The 20,952-nt window shown below is 39.9% G+C and overlaps 1 protein-coding gene across 1 annotated transcript in view; it reads right to left on the bottom strand.

The window, feature by feature from the left end:
- Nucleotides 1-464: 464 nt before the first annotated feature.
- The window catches only part of zgc:92275 (cholesterol 7-desaturase nvd), a 28,793-nt gene continuing 8,305 nt past the window's right edge, over nt 465-20,952 (bottom strand). Inside the window, 5 exon segments of the mRNA XM_020938746.2 lie at nt 465-1,567; nt 10,903-11,079; nt 12,575-12,694; nt 14,182-14,307; nt 17,037-17,215. Coding sequence (XP_020794405.2) covers nt 1,406-1,567; nt 10,903-11,079; nt 12,575-12,694; nt 14,182-14,307; nt 17,037-17,215 — 764 coding nt within the window. The 3' untranslated portion in view covers nt 465-1,405.

Here is a 20,952-nt window from a genome sequence, read left to right as displayed (position 1 = left end):
CACCTGTAATTGAATAAATGTTTGTTAGAGCTGTTTAATGTCACACTGTGGAACATTCCAGGCAATGACATATTCAAGGAAACAAGCAGGTGATGGACTCCAACCAAAAAGTTACATAGTGCACCTTTAAAACAACTGGATTTCAGCTTTAAAACTGGCAACTCAAATGAGAGACTCATGTGAGGCTCATTCTGCAGACAAATGAACAGTGACAAATGACATCATGTCCAGTGTTTTTGTAATTAAGAATAAAGCTGCATTACAATTGTTTGCAGTAAAAACGTGATTTGATTTACATATGTTTACCTTGTAACTGTGAACACAGATAGGCCAAGCAAATTAAAAATCATAATCTTTTTTCTATGTTAAACATCTGATGTTTAAAAATCTGAGGGAGCTCAGATTAAATTATTTGATTCTCCAAACCTTCATTGCACTAAAAATCATACATTAACGGTCTCACATGGTCATGGTTTATTCAAACAATCTCAAATACTTACAAACACCTCAGCATTTGCTATTTCAATTTGTAGAACTTACAATATGTATAAATATCTGCATTTCAGGAAACACAAAAAAACATTGTGTCAGTCGCCCTCTGTTGGCCATGAAGGGAAATGGACTGTAGGGACGTTTCAGTTTAGACACTGAACCAATCAACATGAGTCTGGTTGTGTGTGTGTTGTGTATGTTTATATGTACACCAGGCTCTGGAGAAGAATGCACATTTGTTTAGATGAAGACACAAAAGGCATCTGTCTTAAAAGAAGACCATGATGTTATATTTTGGACATTTTAAACATCCTAAATTACACACAATTGACTCTTGTGAACTTTAAACCATGTTCCATTGCTGTTACCTCATCACAAACAGACCTGGGGCTGTTTTGTTTCATTCACATGTTTGAGTAACCTTTTACTATTTGTCTGTCTACATCTCCACAGCTCAAAAAGCTCTGTTTCACTTTGTGATGTCATGAAGCAGTAGTTTAATAGTAGTTAACAGCGACCTTCACAAGGTGGAGGTGGAATGTTGTTTTTTTTTTTGTTTGAGAGAAGAACTCAGACTAAATATGCAGGGTTTGTGTGTTAAACATGTGTGAGTGAAACAAAACACGACTCCAGGTCTGTGTTTAACATTATGACTTAGACCAGTAAACAGTACAATCCTGTGTGGATCCTTTAAATCAGAACATTGATCTAAAACGACTTAATAAAACAAGTTTGTTAACTTCTGGCTGGAAAACTGTGGAGCCCAATGAGCCCAAAAATACAAACTATTCATTTTGCATAGTGTGTGCCCTTTAACTCTTCATCATGTGAAGACTCCTCGTGCGGCCGTGTCGTCCAGGAGACAGCCCACAGTCCGCGGCCCTCAGCCCACACACAGGCTGCTGTGCTGGGCTCAGAAGTCCAAGGAGTCCTTGTGGTACTGGAAGCGTGGGCTGTTCTCACTGTAGAACTGACTGAACCAGCGCCGGTGCCTCAAGATGGCGCTGTCCTCCTTCACCAGCATGGGACTGGGGTTGTACTTCTTATTGTTCCACACCATCACATCTCGCTCAAACTGCAACAAACGCAGATAAAAATGCATATTAAAGAGGAGGAACCTTGACATCTACAGGGTACTAACTGTGAACACAACATATTTAGATCAACATGTTATCTTTTATTGGTTTGAAAATGTTGTTTTCCACTCTAAGTCACTTCTACAAAGCACTATTACAAAACAATGAGTGTGCATCCCACTAATAAAACTACTGCACATTACATCAGGTTTGTGAAGTTGTAGCGCACAGTTTTGTATCATGTTTTTGTTTATTGTATAGAGAATTGTCATGTGGGAGCATCTAAAACCTCTTCAGGCATGTTTCTGATGATAGAACAACATTATAACATGGTAGAAAGCTCAAAAATATCTGGAAGCAATGTTTAAAGGGTCTATATTATGCTATTTTCTAACAAATGTCATAATGCGGTTTTCTCCATTTGGATGATTTCAGCCCTGGAATAAGGAATAAATGAGCTGTTAACTTGAAAACTACTTCATTATATCACAAAGAGGAGCAGAGCATTTTGAGCTCTTGGGATTACAATGCAGGATTACTCAAACATGTGTAAATGAAATAAAACACAAGTCCAGGTCTGTTTCTGAGGAGGTATAACATGGCTAAAACCTAAGTCAATTTTGTGTAACATGGGACTTTTAAAGGGACAGTCTGGAATTTTGGACATAGGACCTCATTTCCTAGTGAGCCAGAGAGTTGGAGACGTGTGGAGACTAGAGATGCGCGGATTGCGGTTACAACCGCGGTATCCGCGGTTAATCCGCGGGTCGGGCGGATGACGTGACGAAAAATTATATTTTTATTAAATTCGGGCGGGTGGTGGTTTAACTACTAAAAAAAAAAAAAAAAAAAAAGTTATTGTTAGTATTGTTACGTACATCTGAAAAGACGAGTCTCATTGTCTATGCTTGTAGTATGAAGTGTACGTCATGTCCTTAATTAGCCCATTTGACCTCGTTTTTATGTTCTGAAGGTTAAGGTTGTGTCGGGTTATTGATGCCTAAGGTTTAGAGGCACATATTATATGCAGTTTATTTTATTATTTCAAATTTATTTCAGCTGTTTGCCAACACATAAGTGGCTATGGCCAGATTTATTTAGTTATGCATTTTTTTTCTTGCCTATTTCAATTGGAATATAAAGAGGGCATTGCCTGATTTCAATAAAGGTTCATCTGGATGAGATGATCTATTTTGTTTCGAATATCAGATATATTTTAAAACACGCAGACATTATAGCGTAGACTGCCACTCGGGGGATTTAAAACTTAAAGAAAGACCGATGGAGTGAGGCTATGACTTTGAAATAACATCGGGCAATGGCAGAATGTTCAGAATGTAACAACATCCAACACGAAGGCAAGAAGGTTCAAAAACAGCCTCGTCGGAAAACGTTGTCAATTAATTAGCTGCGCAAGAAAACCAGGTAAGTCTGGGGTTGTTACGGACAATTAAGAATGCGAACATACACGCTGAGCGAATTTTGGAATGAATGAGCTATAGAGTTTGCATTTTTTCGAGGCTCCTTAGTTTGTTTGCTGTATGATTGTTCTAAAATCTAAAATCAATCGGCGGATGGCGGCGGGTGCGGTTTTGAAAACCTTCGGTGCAAAATGGACAGCGGGCGGATGATGAGTTTTGTGTCGCGGTTGCGGATGAAAAAATAGCCCATCCGCACATCTCTAGTGGAGACACTTTTTGAAATATTCCATCCAGTCCTTGTATTTGCAGAGGTCACTGGTGCTAGTAGATGTGTGTACACATGCACATCAGTCAGTATTATTATAGTTATAGTCTGTTATGTCACATGCACACTGAGACCAGGATACTCATATCTGCGTGTACATGATCAAATGGAGTATCCCGGTTTCTTGACATAATCTTACAAATGCGGCAGCACAAAAATTTACTTAAATCAATTTAATAAACCAGGAAAAATACAAACCATGAGCTCCTTCAGCAGAGGAAACTCAGGAGGTTTAACCAGCGGTGAGGAGCTACGAGATATTCCACAATTAAATCCCATATGAAATCTTCTGCATAAATAAACTCAACTTTACAACATATAAACCATAACTACTATAGAGCCACACCAGCTCGTTTGATCAGATAATTCAGCTCTGATCACATTTGTTTACGTTTTACAGAAACGAAACTTAAGACCACATCGCTAATTAGCATAAACTGTTAGCGGTGATAAAAACAGTTCGCTCCTTGTGCGATCAGCTTCTTTTGGACTAAATGACACGACTCAGTGGATTATGTGTGTTCTTTTTGTGACAGAAGAGGTGCTGATGATGGTGAGTCTGTTCTGTGTGTGTTTACAGTAGAGGAGATAGTTCATGTTTTAACTTTTCAGTGATCACACGAGTGCAGGTCATACGAGTGCAGATTGTACATGTGCAGGTTTAGTGCAGCTCTTTATTTTACAGTCATTTCACTCATGTACGGTCACTTTATTTATGTTGGTCACTTTATTTATGCCGCTACTGTTGTGGGGAAAAGACTGGAAAGTGTTTGTCTTTTGGACGCATGCACACTCAACTTTATGTTGCAGTAACCGGTATACTGTGTATACATGCATATACTGTGTATCCCGGTTACTATCGGAATAGACCAGCTACAGTAACCGGTGTCTAATAACCGGGATACTGAAACTGGGGTACTGCGTTTACATGCACCATGAAGAAACCGGGATACTCAAAAAACTCGATCATAACCGGGACACTGATGTGCATGTATACACTTCAGTGGCCATAGTTCTCCTGCCACTAAAAACAGTCTTACCCACTCCACAAAACACCCGAAACAAATCTATTATTACACCAGATTGTCCATGTGTGTCTGTGTTGATAGAATAATGTTTGAAATAAAACTAACCTTGCATCACATGAATTGTTACATGTTGAGGGACTATTTTCTCATATATCTGTCCACTGCTGCCAAACTTTCTATCAGGAAATATAACTCGCTGCTGCTGCTCACATATAAATCCTTCAAATGCAAGGTTAGTTTTACTTTTAAAATTATTCTATCAACACAGACATTCATATCGACTGTCTCGTGTAATAATACATGCGCTTGACATGCACTAGCCTAGCACCAGCGACCTCTGTAAATGCAAGGACTGGATGGAATATTTCAAAAAGTGTAGGGTCCCATCCACACTAGTACATATTCGAGTAATTTTCGTTGTGGATGCAGTGTTCGTCCACACTAATCTGATTGAAAATAGCTCCAGAGATGGAACGATCTGGTGCCTCCAGCTCCCACAAATTCATCTGAGTACGGATCTGATCCAGCACTGTGTGGACGCCTGAAAACGCTGATACACTGATGTAGGTCTATGCACCGCAAAATAATTCACCACTAAAACACTAAGTCCATTCATACGGTCTGTGTGTATGACCTGCAGACTTATAATCTCTGAAAAGTTTAACATGAACCATCTCCAATGCCATAGAAGCACAGAACAGACTCACCATCAGCAGAACACCCGTCTGTCACAGAAAGAACACTCATATTCCACTGAGTCATGTCCTTTAGTCCGACAGAAGCTGAACCGCATCAGAGCACAATAGCGAGCTGTTTTTTGAGCTCTTAGTTTATGCAAATGAGCCATGTGTTTTTAAGTTTCATTTCTGTAAAACGTAAATAAATGTGCTCAAAGTTGCGTGGATAGGGAAGGCTTGCAGACACAGAAACGACGTGTCTGGACACAAATAATTTCTGATATGGTGATACGCAGATTCATTTCAGTGTAAACGTAGCCTAGAAAATGAGGTCCTATGTCTAAAATTCTGGACTGTCCTTTTAAGGCTCAAGCACACACACACACACACACACACACACACAGCACAGCACACCAGCAGCTGTCAGTGCTGTTTGGAGCAGTACTCTCACAAAGTCCAGCTCACATGGAGAGCAGGGCGGTGCTGTAGTGGTCGGCCTTTGAAATGTGCCCCAGTGACATCTGTGCTCAGTCCATGACTAAACATTTCTATAGGAGCAAAGGAGTGGAGGCTGTGGCACCTGCAGCCTCCTCCTGTGCGGCGCTCTGACGGCCATCTGAGCTCCTCCACGTGCACGCCTCACCATCACATTTCTATGAAACATCCTATATTACACCAAATGTACTCTTGTGTGATTTAAGCCATGTTAGAATGTTACCTCCTCAAAAACAGACCAAGAGTTGTGTTTTGTTTCATTCACACATGTTTGAGTAACACTTTATTATCTTATATTTATTGTCTGTCTACATCTCTAAAGCTCAAAATGTTCCAACTTGTGATGTCATGTAGTGGTAGTTTTCAAGTTTACAGCTACAGTTTACCTTTAATTCAGTAGAGATTGGCAAATCCAGGGCTGAACTCATCCAAATGATTCTAATGAAGGTGTGTGGAGTTTAAAAACACAGTGGAACACATCCTGCACAAGGTGTATTTTATGTTTCAGAGAAGAACTCAGCCTAAATGTGCAGGCTTTGTGTGTTAAACATGTGAATAAAACAAAACACAACTCCATGTTTTTTTTTTTTGATGAAGCAAAGAACATTAGATCATAGGTCAGAAAATAGTTATGATCCTTGTAATATGCTGTTTTAGGTGAATATTGTGGCAGACAGTGGACAAAATATAAAATAATAATTAGGGCTGTCAACGTTAACGCGTTAACACATGCGATTAAGCACAAAAAATGATCACACTAATATATTTTTAACGCAGATTAATCACACAATTTATTTTGACCAGACATGCTCCTCTATCGAAAGCGCGGATGCGGATGGTGACGTGAAAGGCAGCGCAGGTTATTAGGTCAATGATCTGGTCCATCCATACACCGACACAAAGATGGCTAATGAGACTATGACAGGTGTGCTCAGCAGCAAATTTCTCTTCAAAAAACTCCAAAAGCAAAACCCCGACCCCTCACTCACTCGGCCAAGAAACACCTTCCACTGCAAAGAGACCAAGACTTAATGTTGCTGTGAAACTACAAGAACAAGAAAGTGCTCACTCGGCCTGTTTGTCTTCTGCACCTCTCGCTTAACAATCAGAATCCCACTTTGTTGTTGCTCCACATACAAAATGTTCGCTGCAAACTCGGGATGATTTAGGCAGTCAAAGGTTTCCTTTTTAGTCCTTCCCGTGGATCAGTCCTGCCCATCGCCTTCACCTTTCACTATTTTTCAATTCCGTTGGGAAGGGAAATAGTTTAAACAGAGGTTTGCAGTCACACACATCTGATTCCCTTTTGCATTTATGGAGTTCGCAAACCAATTTCTCGAGCCGTTTTCCGCTGTTAGGATCCAACAACCACACAATTATGATGTCCAAATCCCAAAACTAAAATATGACAATATCAGAACCAGAAACAAAAGTGATATGGTTCAAAAGACTAGAAAAGATCAACTTTGACAAATAGACACATCCCACTGCAGTGTTGTGCATGAACGAGTTCAAAAGAACGCGTTCATTGAACACGTTCATTTTTCAGTGAACTTTGAACTGAACGCAACACTTTTGTAAATCAAGAACTTGAATGTGAATTTGTTCAAATTATGTGTGATGAACGACGTACGTCACTGTTGGGGTTCAGTTAAACGTCGGAATTTGACGAGTGACGATCTGCTCGCGCTTCACCTCGCGAAACCACAGCCGCGTGTCAACGCGAAGGCGACTCCCCGGCAGCTTTAACGGAACGTACGGGCTTCTTGTGTCTCTCAATGGGAAAGTCAATCAAACTTGACTGGGCGCGTTTAGCTGCTTGTATTTACCTTCTGTACAGTCTGACCACGGCAAACGCAAGGATTTCAAAAGTAAATTTCAAAGCACTAATTAACAGTGTATGTGGATCTGGCTCTTTCACATGATACACAACTGCCCAGGGAGCACAATGTGCTGATGGTAAATGCACAAATACAACAATAGATACATGCTCTCTGTGTATGTTGACGGGATACGCGCCTACGCTCGTGTAGAGCATCAAAAAATAGGATGGATCCTATTTTTCTGAAATCTAACACGCACAGGACGTGCTGCTCCGCGCGCGTATTATTTTACTTGGTACAAATGTCAGTAACGCGCGTCACAATGCTTTTTTAACCTGGATTGAAATGGTGGGTTTTTCGTTTTTCTTCATACAAATTTGCTAAAATCACCGCGATATCAGCAGCGGTGAAACGCCGGAGGTGCGCCCGCGTAGACCGTGATCCTGAGCGAAAGGACCGACGCAGAACTCCGAGCTCCACCGAGATAAACTGGTTAGTCTTGGTTTAGTCCTGGTTTAGTCCTGGTTCAGTTCTGGTTTAGACTGGTTTAGTCCTGGTTCAGTTCTGGTTTAGTCCTGGTTCAGTCCTGGTTCAGTTGGTTTAGTCCTGGTTCAGTCTGGTTCCATCCTGGTTTAGACCTGGTTTAGTCTTGGTTTATTCCTGGTTTAGACCTGGTTCAGTCCTGGTTCAATTCTGGTTCAGTCCTGGTTTAGTCTTGGTTTATTCCTGGTTTAGACCTGGTTCAGTCCTGGTTCAGTTCTGGTTTAGTCGTGGTTTAGTCCTGGTTTAGACCTGATTTAGACCTGGTTTAGTCCTGGTTCAGTTCTGGTATAGACCTGGTTTAGTCCTGGTTTAGACCTGGTTTATTCCTGGTTTGGACCTGGTTCAGTTCTGGTTTAGTCCTGGTTTAGTCCTGGTTCAGTCCTGGTTTAGTCCATATACGGCGCAAAAGTTCAGCATCTTAACAGTTCTTTTGGTGAGAGTAAATTAAAAGTGCTGCAATAGTCGTGTAATGTTTTACATTTTAAATACAGTAATATTGTAATGTAACAAATGACTTTGAAATGACAGTAACAAGTCATAAATAACACATTACAGTTTTAAAGTCACTTGTCCAACAGTGTATCTTGTAAAGTTGTTGTAAACTAGAAGTCAGTTTGAAAAATAAAAGCAGCCTTTCATTTACAGATCTCATCTAAATATAAAATGAACTGAACTTTGAACTAGTTCAAAATTAAAATTGTGAACTATGAACGGGAACTATTCACTTTGAAAAAGTGTGAACTGAACTTTGAACTAGTTCATGAAAAGTGTGAACTTGCACAACACTGTCCCACTGTAAAAACAAACATGACGGTTTGATGCTCACTTTTTCGGAAAATCCTTCCCAGTATGAATTGAGCAATGACCGGAAGTCCGAGATTCTTGATGCTTGTATTAACATCGTTGAAGACCAAGGGCTGCAAAATGTCATGAACATCGCCACAGGTGATCCGTCATACAAAGTACCTTTGAACTACCTACAAGAAACGAACTGTACCGCACAAGTAAAACCGCCAAGATACAACTGCTGGCTGATGCGGAATTTGTTTCGCTTACTGGAGATCACTGGACCTCATGAGTAATCATAATTACCTCAGGGTAACAACTCATCTAACTGACAATAAATGGCAACTATAGTCCTTTGCTTTGGGTGTTTTAAAAATTGAAGAGAGACATTTTGCAGAAGCATGCGCTGGACAGTTTCTCCAAGTTGTTAAGGACTGGAATATTGCAGACAAGGTCTCCACATTAGGAACAGACAGTGCACACAGTATGGGAGCGCAACATCTGCCCTGTGTGGCCTTTAAGCATAACATCATTGGGTTATTATTAATAATCCAATGATGTTATGTTTAAAGGACCCATATCATGCTTTTTTCAGATCATCAGAAACATATTGTTGTGTTTTGGATATTTAGGAGTTCTTCTCTCAAACAAAAGACACTCTAGAAATGCTCCACTGTGTTTTTAAGATCCATACACCTTCACTAGAATCATCTCGATAATTTCAGCTTTTGAATTGCCAATCTTTATTGAATAAAAGGTAAAGGTAGCTGTTCATGACATCACAAGGTTCATTTTGAGCTTTGGGGATGCAGACAGACACGTGTGAATGAAACAAAACACAACCCCAGGTCTGTGTTTGAGGAGGTAATGACATTGTAACATTTAGAATTACCATTTATATATTTTTCCTCTGTGTTATTATATTATATTGTGATGTGTGAGCTACTGTGTCCAAGTAATTTCCCTTGTGGATCAATAAAGTTTGTCTAAGTCTAAAAATACAGGAAATAGTTCTAAAGCTGAGTACCTCTACCAATTTTGAGCTGACATACGTGAATAAAACAAAACACTCCAGGTCTGTTTTTGAGGAGGTAACAACATTGTAACATGCCTTAAAGCTCACAAGAATCCATTTTGTGTAATATAAGATCTTGAAACTGTGGACACTTCAGAATGTGCGTTTAGAATACTAAGCTTATAATAAAATTCAATGCATTTTTGGAAACATTGATCACGTGACAGCATTGTTCCTGCATAAGAAACATATCTGGAGTTATATTTGTGCTTCATTCAGTCTCAAAGATTCCTGGTGATCTCAAAGTCCATAAACAAATCACTGGACTCACTCTAAGTACTTCTGCAATCGTTTTCTCACATATGAATCGATTCACATGATGGCCACATGCTTCTCAAGGCTTTTCATGGTTTGTGCCTATTGTTGTCAGCAGAGGGAGCTCTACCGCAACTCTTTTCACTCTTCACAGATACGCATCATATAAAATACAAACAAAGGGTTTTGAACATGCTTTTAACCATCAAAGGACTGAATCATTAGACTCCACTCATACTGTATTTGTACTTATTTCACTTTGTTTAGTTCACCTCTCGGAAAGTTTTACATTTAGCTTCTCATCCACATTATCCAGAGGTATTGTTCTCTGCAAATAATGACATCCAGTCTACAAATAAGTGTGTGTGTGTGTGTGTGTGTATTTCCTCACGTGTGTCTGTTTACATCCACACAGCGCACGGATCGAGGTGAAGCTGCAGATTAGTGACAGTGACTCTACTTCCTGTGGACTTTATCTCCAATCTTTTATGCTTTAAAAATCCTGTATCTGAAGTTTTGCACCACATTTCACAAATAATAATGACACAGTTTTGACTTGTATCTAAAGTAGAAGTGCAGAGCTCTGATCTTTCGAACACTTAAGAGTCTCAAAGCGACTGGTTTTACTGTAGACAGGAAACAGCTGACACGATCGCACTCACAACTTTATATCCTGTGGTCCACAGACATATCCTGCTGCAGACATTAAGTCTCATGAGATTCACTTTTTGTTGCATGTTTAAAAATCATTTAAGACAGAAAAATCCTGTAGTGTGTGGCAGCCTTAAGATGAGTTCTAAATATTTGTCCGAGTCTGACCGAGCCCGTCGGGTTCTGACGGGTCCCATCAGACTTCGGTCGGGTTTCCATGCTCTGACCCCCGGTGACCGCCCTGGTGTCTCTCACCTGTATGCACTCAGACATGAGGATGAACTTGGGCACGGGCGTGGGGATGCTGGCCTGGTAGAAGATGGTGTGTGTGACCAGCTGCAGCAGAGGCTCCAGGGGTGTGACACAGTGCATGATGACCCCTGACCCCAGGAAGCGGTGGTCGAAGCGGATGAACACTACACCAGGGCCCGTCTGAAGAACACAAGATCATCTGTTAGGTGTCGCCACCTGCTGCCATATTTAAAGCAAATATGCAAAAGCCCACAGACATGCATTAAGCAGGATGTACACTGTGCGATTTTTGGCCCTTTTTGAGATGATTTTTCACTTGTTTTTGGGATTGAGCTGAGTTTTAGTCGTGTGTTGTGCTTCGTGTAGTATACATGGAGTAACAAAACCCATAAATACCTCACGACCAGCTCCCGATCGGCAATTGTAGGTCGCAAGAATATCAAACCTGTTTGAAATCCAGTCGCCTCTCAATTGTGAGCTTTTAAACCCTGTGGTTTGGTCGTACAGTTTGAGCTGGGGCTGAGTGAAATGATCGAAAATATTGCAGTGTACGCCCGGCATTAGACCAAGACTATTTTTAAAAATCAAACAAAAGAATTTGAATCAGAATAAGGGCTGAACCATTTGGAAGAAAATATCTACTTGCAATCTTTCTGATAAGCATTTTGATTAGATTAGCAATTTGTGTTTAGTTAAATAGTTACATAAACTGTTCAAAGTTCACATTTTAAACAAGTCCAGAAGAATATACAAAAACACTGACATATGAACAGGTTTTGTACAGATCTAAACTCTAGGGTTAGTTGTTATAATATAATATGATACAATAAGACAGGAGATTGTGTTGTTTTGTAGAGATGATGGTGCTTCAGCATTTGTGATTTGTTAAATGTGTTTATTTAAACTGTGCCTTTGGTCCATCTTGCAGTTCTACTAAAATAATACTTTTAGCATTTAGTATCTCAGTATCTCCAATGATTTAACATTAAAGGGCCCATATTAGACTATTTCTGATCTATGCTGTAATACACATGTAAACCCTGCAGATTTAGGCTGAGTTCTTCCCTCAAACAGACAAAACAATGTGGAACAGAGCATTTTGGGTTTTGGAGATGTGAACAGACTAATAATAAAATACAGCTCTAGGTATGTTTTTGATGAGGTAACAAACAGGTCATGTACCTCTCACCAGAAAAGCTCCACAGTGCATCTTTAGCTCTCTCCCTGGAGATTTGTAAAGCAGAGCCCTCACAGACCTGAGGTGGACAGTACTCAGTTACATTTACCTTTTTAAAGAAACTGTACTTTTCAGAGTACTTCTAACAGCATACTCTCACTCCTACTTGAGTAATATTTTTTTGGAGTACCAGTACTCTTACTTGAGTGAAAGTTGTGCTTCCTTGTCCCACTGTGAGTCTAATGTGACAAAAGTTTTATGTGGCAACATTTGTGTTTCAGATCTGATTTAGTTTGTCTCATTTTTGTGTTTGTCCTTTGAAAATGACAGATTTTTTGACTTATTTAATGTTACTCTTCAAGTTACTCTGACTTGAGGAGTAGTTTTCCTAAATACGTTTTTTAATCTCACTACTTGAGTAATATTATATTACGTTACTCTGACTTAAATACAGTTTTTGACTTGTCGAGCCACAGAGTGCATATGCACCTGCCTCACCTGTCGAGCCACCACACTGACGTCCAGTAGGGAGCAGTGCACTCCAAACAGGTACATGGCGTGTTTGACCAGCATCTGAGAGCAGTGAGAGTGTGGCTCCGGCTCCGGGAGCCACTCCACCTGAAACACACAGAGCCACACACATTTAGTCTATGTTCAGAATGTTTTTTCTGCCAGATACTGATGAAAAGTGTTGGAGATTACTCACCGACCACAGGTTACTGCTTTGAAAGGTAATCTAATTACTACTGTTGCTACTTTTAATTACTTAAATGATATATTTTTTATATTACTATCACTATGTATATTACTATAAGTATAACTCAGGAACTAACTTACAGAAAGCAAGAAGTATTTCCAGTAAACAGCAGCAGAGGTGACACACTGTTTACTGTTTGATAAAAATACTTCTGTGGATTCATTGATGCAAATTTGGAAACATCCAGGAAGAAGATATTATATATATACTTTCAAAGTAAAGTCCAGCTGTTACAGTTTTGGCTGGAAAAAGTAACTAAAGTTTATTAGGGCTAGTCATGTGACCTAATCAATCAATTTGAAAGTGAAACTCATTCAAGTACTGCACTGTTAAAAAATTAATCTGATTACAGTAATCCCTTGCTGTAATGAAGAACTCAAAGAGTGCCTTTGTGCCTTTTCTGATACACATTCCACCCAAAAGACAGAGCCGTTTTCTCTCCCAAAGAACCACCCCCCTCCAACTGAACAACTGCTTTTAAACACTGTTTACACCTGTTTACCCCACGCTGCAGTCCTGATCCTTTTTACTCTTGACAGTAATCAATTACTTTGTAACTAGTTACTGTCCAAATATTGTGTAAACAGTGACTGTTCACAAGCCCCAAACCCTGATTATGACCCCATCACATCACATTCACAATCTGCTGTCATTTTAATAATCATATAACAAGAAGATAAATGAATGAAATCTGTCACGTTCTATCATCTCTGAACTGAAATAACTTCATCTAAAATCTTATATTATGCAAATTTGACTCTTGTGAGCTTTAAATCATGTTTGAATGTTGTTACCTCATCAAACAGACCTGGAGTTGTGAATGGAGTTTTAAAACACAGTGGAGCACTTCCTTTATGACCAAGTGATGTCACAAGGTGGAACAGAGCTTTGGAGATTGTAGACAGACTGTTTTCAGTTTGACAGAAGAACTCAGCCTAAATCTGCAGGGTTTGTGTGTTAAACATGTGAATGAAACAAAACTCCAGGTCTGTTTGTGATGAGGAAACTACATGATAACAAAAATCAGAAAATTGTGAAATATGTGTCCTTTAAAACTACTCAAAGATCCTAAAAACTTTTCCTCTGCTCTACATCACCAGAACAAATCTGGTGGACACAAATGTTCCTGCACACAGGTTTTGGCAACTATGTAAATCCCATGGAAATAGTCCCCCAACCTTTCAGTCAGTCTATGTTCTTATGTAGTTTCCTCATCACAAACACAGACAGACTAATACTAAATGATTACTCGTATGAGGAGATAACAACATTATACCAGGACTTAAAGCTCACAAGAGTCCTTTTCGTGTAACAGGACGTTGTATCTTCAGTCTAAAGTGGCGTTTACCTTCCAGTCATGTTGCATAAATTTCCAGGCTTTGTTCTTGGTGTAGCGCAGGTCTACTCCTCCGATCATGCCGGGCTGGTGCAGGTGACCCAGGTGGGCGATGTCTGCGGCGTTCTCTGGGATCTCCTGAGAAACAACACAAGACACAAGGGGCTGGATGACAGGGAAATACACTGTACACACAAGAAGATCAAATCAAATCTAATGTATTTGTAAAGCTCATTTAAAACAGCCAATGTTTACCAAAGTGCTGAACAACATTTAGAGTGAAATAAAACATACAGTAACCAAATTACGCAGAATTATAATAATAAAATAATAATAACAGCAAAATCCAAAGGTATCTCTTCCTAACTCTGGACAAATGCCAAGGAGGAAAGACGTGTTTTGAGCAAGGATTTAAAGTGCTCTGGTCCTCAGTCTAGTCCTGGTGACAGCAGGAGGTGCTGGTGTGCAGAGCTAACATCTTTGGATGGGACATGGGGCTGGAGGAGTTCAAATAAATAGGAGGTGACATTAAGAAATACAAAAATGGATTCTAAAATGTACATGGAGCCAATGCAGGGTTTAAGAACAGGAATGATGAGGTCCTTCCGCTTCTTTCCAGTTAAAGGAGCTGCTGCGTCTGGAGCCTGTAGGAGGTTGAGCTGGGCCTGGTCAGTGCAGCAGATACAGAGTTACGAGGTCACAAATGCATGAATGACCTTTTCAAAGTGCAGACGTGGAATGTACGATTTGATTTTGCTTAAAACCCTTAACTGATAAAAACTTAATTTAAGGACAGAGCTTACCTGCTTTTCAAATTTAAAATTATAGTTAAAAAAAAAATAAAATGACACCAAGGTTTCTAGAATTTTTTTTTCAAAGGACAAACCGTGTCACTGTCACAGATCAGAATGACCAAAAACAATGATTTCTGTCTTCTGCTTCTTTACACTGAGACAGTTTGACTGCATCCACACTGAGAGAGAGAGTCTGGGGATGCACCTTCATGAGGCACTTCAACTGTGCATGTGCTGATTGTTACACTAAGTCCATTATGTTTTTAAGAGCTATAACTTACCATTGTAAACTATCTAGTCTGTTAGAATAGTTTTATTACAAGTGGCTGACAACATATACTGCACTTAAACATTAGTTCTGTTAAAACAGATTTAAATGAGGACAGAAATCAGTGGTGACAATAGTTTTTAAATACCTTTATTGCCAATATATTTATTATTTATTTTATTTTACTATTTATTTAATTTTGTTAAATTTTCACGGATATTCGCACATGACCTGTAGACATTTTCCTCCAAACTCCAGGGTTTGACAATGTGAAAATGGTTGGAATGTATTTTTACAAGCATTTCTAATAACCACATGGTTAACACATAACACATTTAGATCACCATGTCACTGCCCTGCCCAAGACGCAAAAACAACAGATACAAACACACTCCGCCGTACCCTTTCCATCTACACTGCCCAAGACGCAAAATTCTGGTCAGATGTGCTCAGGTCGCGTACATGTTTATGTCACATACATCACCATCTAGCGTCACCGCCGAGCCGCCTGGCATGCACACAATCCAATTCCACACACTTTTGCATCACCTTATGCACGCAGATTTCCTCCCGAAAACGCTCTGTTCAGACCGTCATCATATAAACGTAGCCTCAGATCAGAATGGCCTGAAAAGTTCTGCATCCATATCAAACTCTTGTCCGTGCACTGTGGCTCCTCTCGTTTAGTCAGATCATTAAAAAAAGTCACAGTTTGAGCCCATTTTCTGTGATGCTGTTGCTCCATTGCTCTGCTCTTCTCAGAGTCACTGTGAGCACAAAGTGCAGCTTAAACTTCAGGCCTGAGTTTAGCTTTGGTCAGACTCAGACTCATTTCTCTCATGGAACGAGTTGAGGCTTATTACAAGTAATTACAAGTTTATTTGCTTAAATTCATTGTTATGGTGCAGCAACAGCTAAAAAAAACAGAGAGAGTCACCTCCTCTCTGTCCACGGAGCGACCGGGAGAGGAGAAGGAGCAAACAGTGTGTTTATTCAGATCATTTAATAAAAGTCACACTTTGAACCCATTTCCTGTGATGTCGTTGCTCCATTGCTCTGGCCTTCCCAGATTCACCGTGAACACACAAAGTGCAGCTTAAACTTCAGGTCTGAGTTTAGCTTTGGTCCGACTCAGACTCATTTCTCTCATGGAACAAGTTGAGGCTTAAACTGGAGATGGAGTTAGTATCAGCTCAGGATTTCAGCATAAGACTGGACTTGTTAAGCGACTTCGATGGAATATTCCCCTAGTATTGAATGTAAAATAACAGAGAACAAAAGAATATTTTTAAAAGGAGCTTTGTTCCGGCTGCTATTGTACTATAAATTATAATCTATTTATCTAAAGATTGTGTGTTTTTAACATATTTAATATTCATTGTGATTTTAGCCAAGCGTGATGGATGAATTTAACTAATTGTTTATGGAACAAACCATTCTGCACTGGAGAACTGTAACATTTTATTGTGTAATTGTGTTTTTATATGCATTTTTTGCACATAATGTGGATGAATGAAATGTGGAACCTGCCTCTCAAATCTGCAAAGCTCTACATCAGTTTGGGGTCCTTGGCCTGAAAAATGTTGAAGACCCCTGCATTATAACATGGTGGAAAGCACCAAAAAGTAAATTTTGCATAATATTCCTCTTTAATTTAGAGGGAAATGAAGCTGGAAAGAAAGCAGGACGGTGTATTTCTTGTTCCTCTTGTTCCTCCCCGTCACGTCACAATCACAGGTGTTACTTTTGCCTCTCAGCCAATCACCTCTCCAGAATTCTAGACACACTCTGTGGATGTCACAGACCTGTATGTGTGCGCTGACGTAGTGCTCCGTGCGGCCCCTGTACACCCACTCCCCTCGCCTGATCTCCGGCTGCTCCGGGAGCTCCCACTGCGGCTCTGCTCCGTCACAGTGGAACCACACGTAGATCTGACCGTTGGCCTCCACACTGGGCCAGCGCCGCACTCTGGCAAAATCTGGTACTGCAAGACACAACCAAGAGACCGAGTTTAGAGTTTCATAGAACACAGCAAACCAACTTTCTTTTACTGTGTTATTCATACCACAAGTGTCATTTCAGGACGATTGAGCGCACCTGAATATGAGCCACATCAACTACATTTTAATAGAAAAAAGTTGCACATATACACACACATCAAGAATCTCAGACTTCCGGTCATTGCGCAATCCATACTGAGAAGGATTTTCCAAAAAAGTGAGCATCAAACCACCATGTTTGTCAAAGTCGATCTTTTCAAGTCTTTTGAACCATATCATTTTTGTTTCTGGTTCTGATATGTTCTATGTTCTGTCATATTTTAGTTTTGGGATTCGGACATCGTAATTGTGTGGTTGTTGGATCCTAACAGCGGAAAACAGCTCGAGAAATGTGTTTGCGAACTCCACAAACACACACCTTCATCATCGTCATCAACCTGAGAACGCGTGGACCACGTCTCCTTCTGTAGATACTGCGTGGACACCGACGTCCTCCTGTGCGCCGCGTGTGGACCATGTTTTCTCACATACGCTACGTAAACCGCGCTTCCTCCTGTGAACCTCTAAACCAGAACTAACACCAAGACTAAAACCAGGACTAATCCAGTCCAGGACTAAACCAGGTCTAAACCAGGTCTAAACCAGAACTAAAACAGAGCTAAACCAGGACTAAAACCAGGACTAAACCAGAGCTAAACCAGGTCTAAAATCAGGACTAAAACCAGGTCTAAACCAAGACTAAACCAGAACTAAACCAGGTCTAAAATCTGGACTAAACCAGGACTAAACCAGAACTAAACCAGGTCTAAAATCAGGACTAAAACCAGGACTAAACCAGAGCTAAACCAGGTCTAAAATCAGGACTAAAACCAGGACTAAACCAGAACTAAACCAGGTCTAAAATCAGGACTAAAACCAGGTCTAAACCAAGACTAAACCAGAACTAAACCAGGTCTAAAATCTGGACTAAACCAGGACTAAAACCAGTACTAAAATCAGGACTAAACAATATGACACCTAACAGTAGGTTGGACATAATTTAAGGTGATCTCATATAAAAAACATTTCTCTATCAATAATATTTTTAATATGGTTAAGGAAAGACTGGACTTTTTATTGTCTTGTAGCAGATAAAACATCTTCTGTTAACATCCTCGTCCTGATCCTAACAGATCCTCGTCTTTGTTTCTCTACAGCAAACAGTTGCTTATTCATGGAGACTTGGGCTCAACAGACAATTTGAAGAAAACAAACAAGAATTTTCAGGATGTGGTTGCTACATTCATGAAGTTTTAAAAAGCATGACAATATCAAGTAATCTAAAGTATTCACATTACTCACTTGAAGTAATTTAATGGATTAAGTTACAAACTACATTGTGGGGGATGTAATCTGTAATCTGTAGGGGAATACATTTTAAAAGTAACACTCCCAACACTGACAATCTGTTTATTTAACTTGATGGTTACAATGATTTCTCTCATGTATTTGTTTGAATATTCAAACAATGACCCACATGTAAAGAGCACAATGAAATCTAAATGTGAGTATTCTCAAATTATAAAAACATTCTTTCATTTTAATTCAACATGTTAACAGAACCACAAATGTTTATCCAAAATGTTTTAAAATTCAAATTCAAAGTATTCAAGTAACTGGCAGTATTACGGCACTTGTCCACTTTTTCTTCAACACTGTTCGTTCTTTTGCGTGCACCTCACACCCGCCTCCTCCCGCCGCGCCTCCTCCCGCCGCGCTCCTCCCGCCGCCTCCTCCCGCCGCCTCCTCCCGCCGCGCCTCCTCCCGCCGCGCCTCCTCCCGCCGCGCCTCCTCCGCCGCGCCTCCTCCCGCCGCCTCGCCGCCTCCTCACACCCGCCTCCTCCACCCGCCTCCGCCGCGCCTCCTCCCGCCGCGCCTCCTCCCGTGCGCTGTGCAACACCACGCCTCCTCCCGCCGCGCCTCCTCCCGCCGCGCCTCCTCTCGCGCTGCCTCTCTCACTGCGCCTCCTTCAACAGCCACGCGGGAGGAGACACGTGATACAAATGCACAGAGGTTTTTCACGCTCTATGGTCCGATTTGAGACTCTTCTGGATTCACACAGAAAGTAGAACAGACTGGACTTGGAATTTATATGTCATATTTTATTTACAGTATTTACAGCCATGAATAATTTATTTATTATTAATGAATTATTTTAATAACTGAAGTAATTTAACACATTTTATTATCAGTATTTTTGTTACCTAGTATTGTTGTTTACAGACATATATTCTATTGAAGTTTATCATTGACTTCTTGGACACGAGCTGCAGGTATGACATATGAAGACATTACACTTTTGTTACCTAGCAACTGTAAACAACGGCCACAACTTGACTAAATGACACAAAAGTTATGATTAGACAATTATAAATAATGACAATATCTTTATTTCCTTAAATGAAAGTTTAAACTGTCAAATAAATCTGTTTTTTGCTCGTAAATTGGACTTTTCTGTGTTGCTGACAAAGGCAGATGGATTCTGTTTTACAACTATTACTGCTGCTGCTTCCTCTACTTTTCTACTTTTCTTCTCAACTTGTTTTCCACAAACTGCCACTGGATTAAAAACTATGATAAATATTTAGCACAGATTCTATTCCCCAAACCAAGTCACAACTTAATTTGCACTTGAACTGGATTTTTGTCAGGAGAACAATAGTCTTGTTTCCATGGGCACAGAACGGGCATCGTCCCAGGCCTCTGTGCATGTCACAAGAGCTCGTAATACTCTGATGTAATCAGAATTACAACATACAATCGAAACTGAACCTGATATGTTCTTCATAATCATAATCATAATCATAATGTTGATCTCAGCAACTGGCCCTGCTCTGCCCTCAGGTTCCACCAACAAAACTGTAAAACACAATACAGTACAATACAAAAAAAAAAAAAAAAATGCAATTTATTTTCTTATATGTAAATATTTGTGAAGTTTTGTGCTCAATGTTTAGTCCTATTCTAGCCCATCTTTAATCCAGGTTCAGTCCAGATTTAGTCCTATTCTAGTTCAGGTTAAATCCAGGTTTAGCTCAGATTTAGTTGCAGTTCAGTTGCATTTTAGTCACGGTTTAGCCCAGGTTTAGTCCAGGTTCAGTCCAAATTTAGTTGTGGTTTTAGTCACGGCTAAACCCAGCTTTAGTCCTGGTTTAGTCCTATTCTAGTCTAGGTTTAGTCCAGGTTTAGTCCTGGTTTAGTCCTATTCTAGTCTAGGTTTAGTCCAGGTTTAGTCAGGGTTTAGTCAGGGTTTCAGCAACCACATTATTTTGAAACGATGTCATGAACAGGGCTGAGTTCATTTAAGTTTTTCTTCTTCTCAATACTTTTTGAGAAATGTGTTTTTCTGTTGTTTACAACCTACATGTTAGACATGTCAAACTCAGGCCCGGGGGCCAAATTTGGCCTCCAATATAATTATATTTGGCCCACGATCTCATATTAAAAATGTATTAGAGCTGCACACTGGCTGCAGCATCAGTACTAATACTACTACTACTACTACTAATATTATTAATACTACTACTACTACTACTACTACTACTAATACTACTACTACTACTACTACTACTACTACTACCACTACTAATATTACTAATACTACTACTACTAATACTACTACTACTACTACTACTACTACTACTACTACTACTACTACTACTACTACTACTACTACTACTAC

Source organism: Boleophthalmus pectinirostris, unplaced genomic scaffold, assembly GCF_026225935.1.
Source record: "Boleophthalmus pectinirostris isolate CB_2022bp ecotype Guang Dong unplaced genomic scaffold, ASM2622593v1 HiC_scaffold_18, whole genome shotgun sequence".
NCBI lineage: Eukaryota > Metazoa > Chordata > Actinopteri > Gobiiformes > Gobiidae > Boleophthalmus > Boleophthalmus pectinirostris.
Note: the sequence above shows the minus strand (reverse complement) of the source record. Positions and strands in the feature narration are given on the sequence as shown.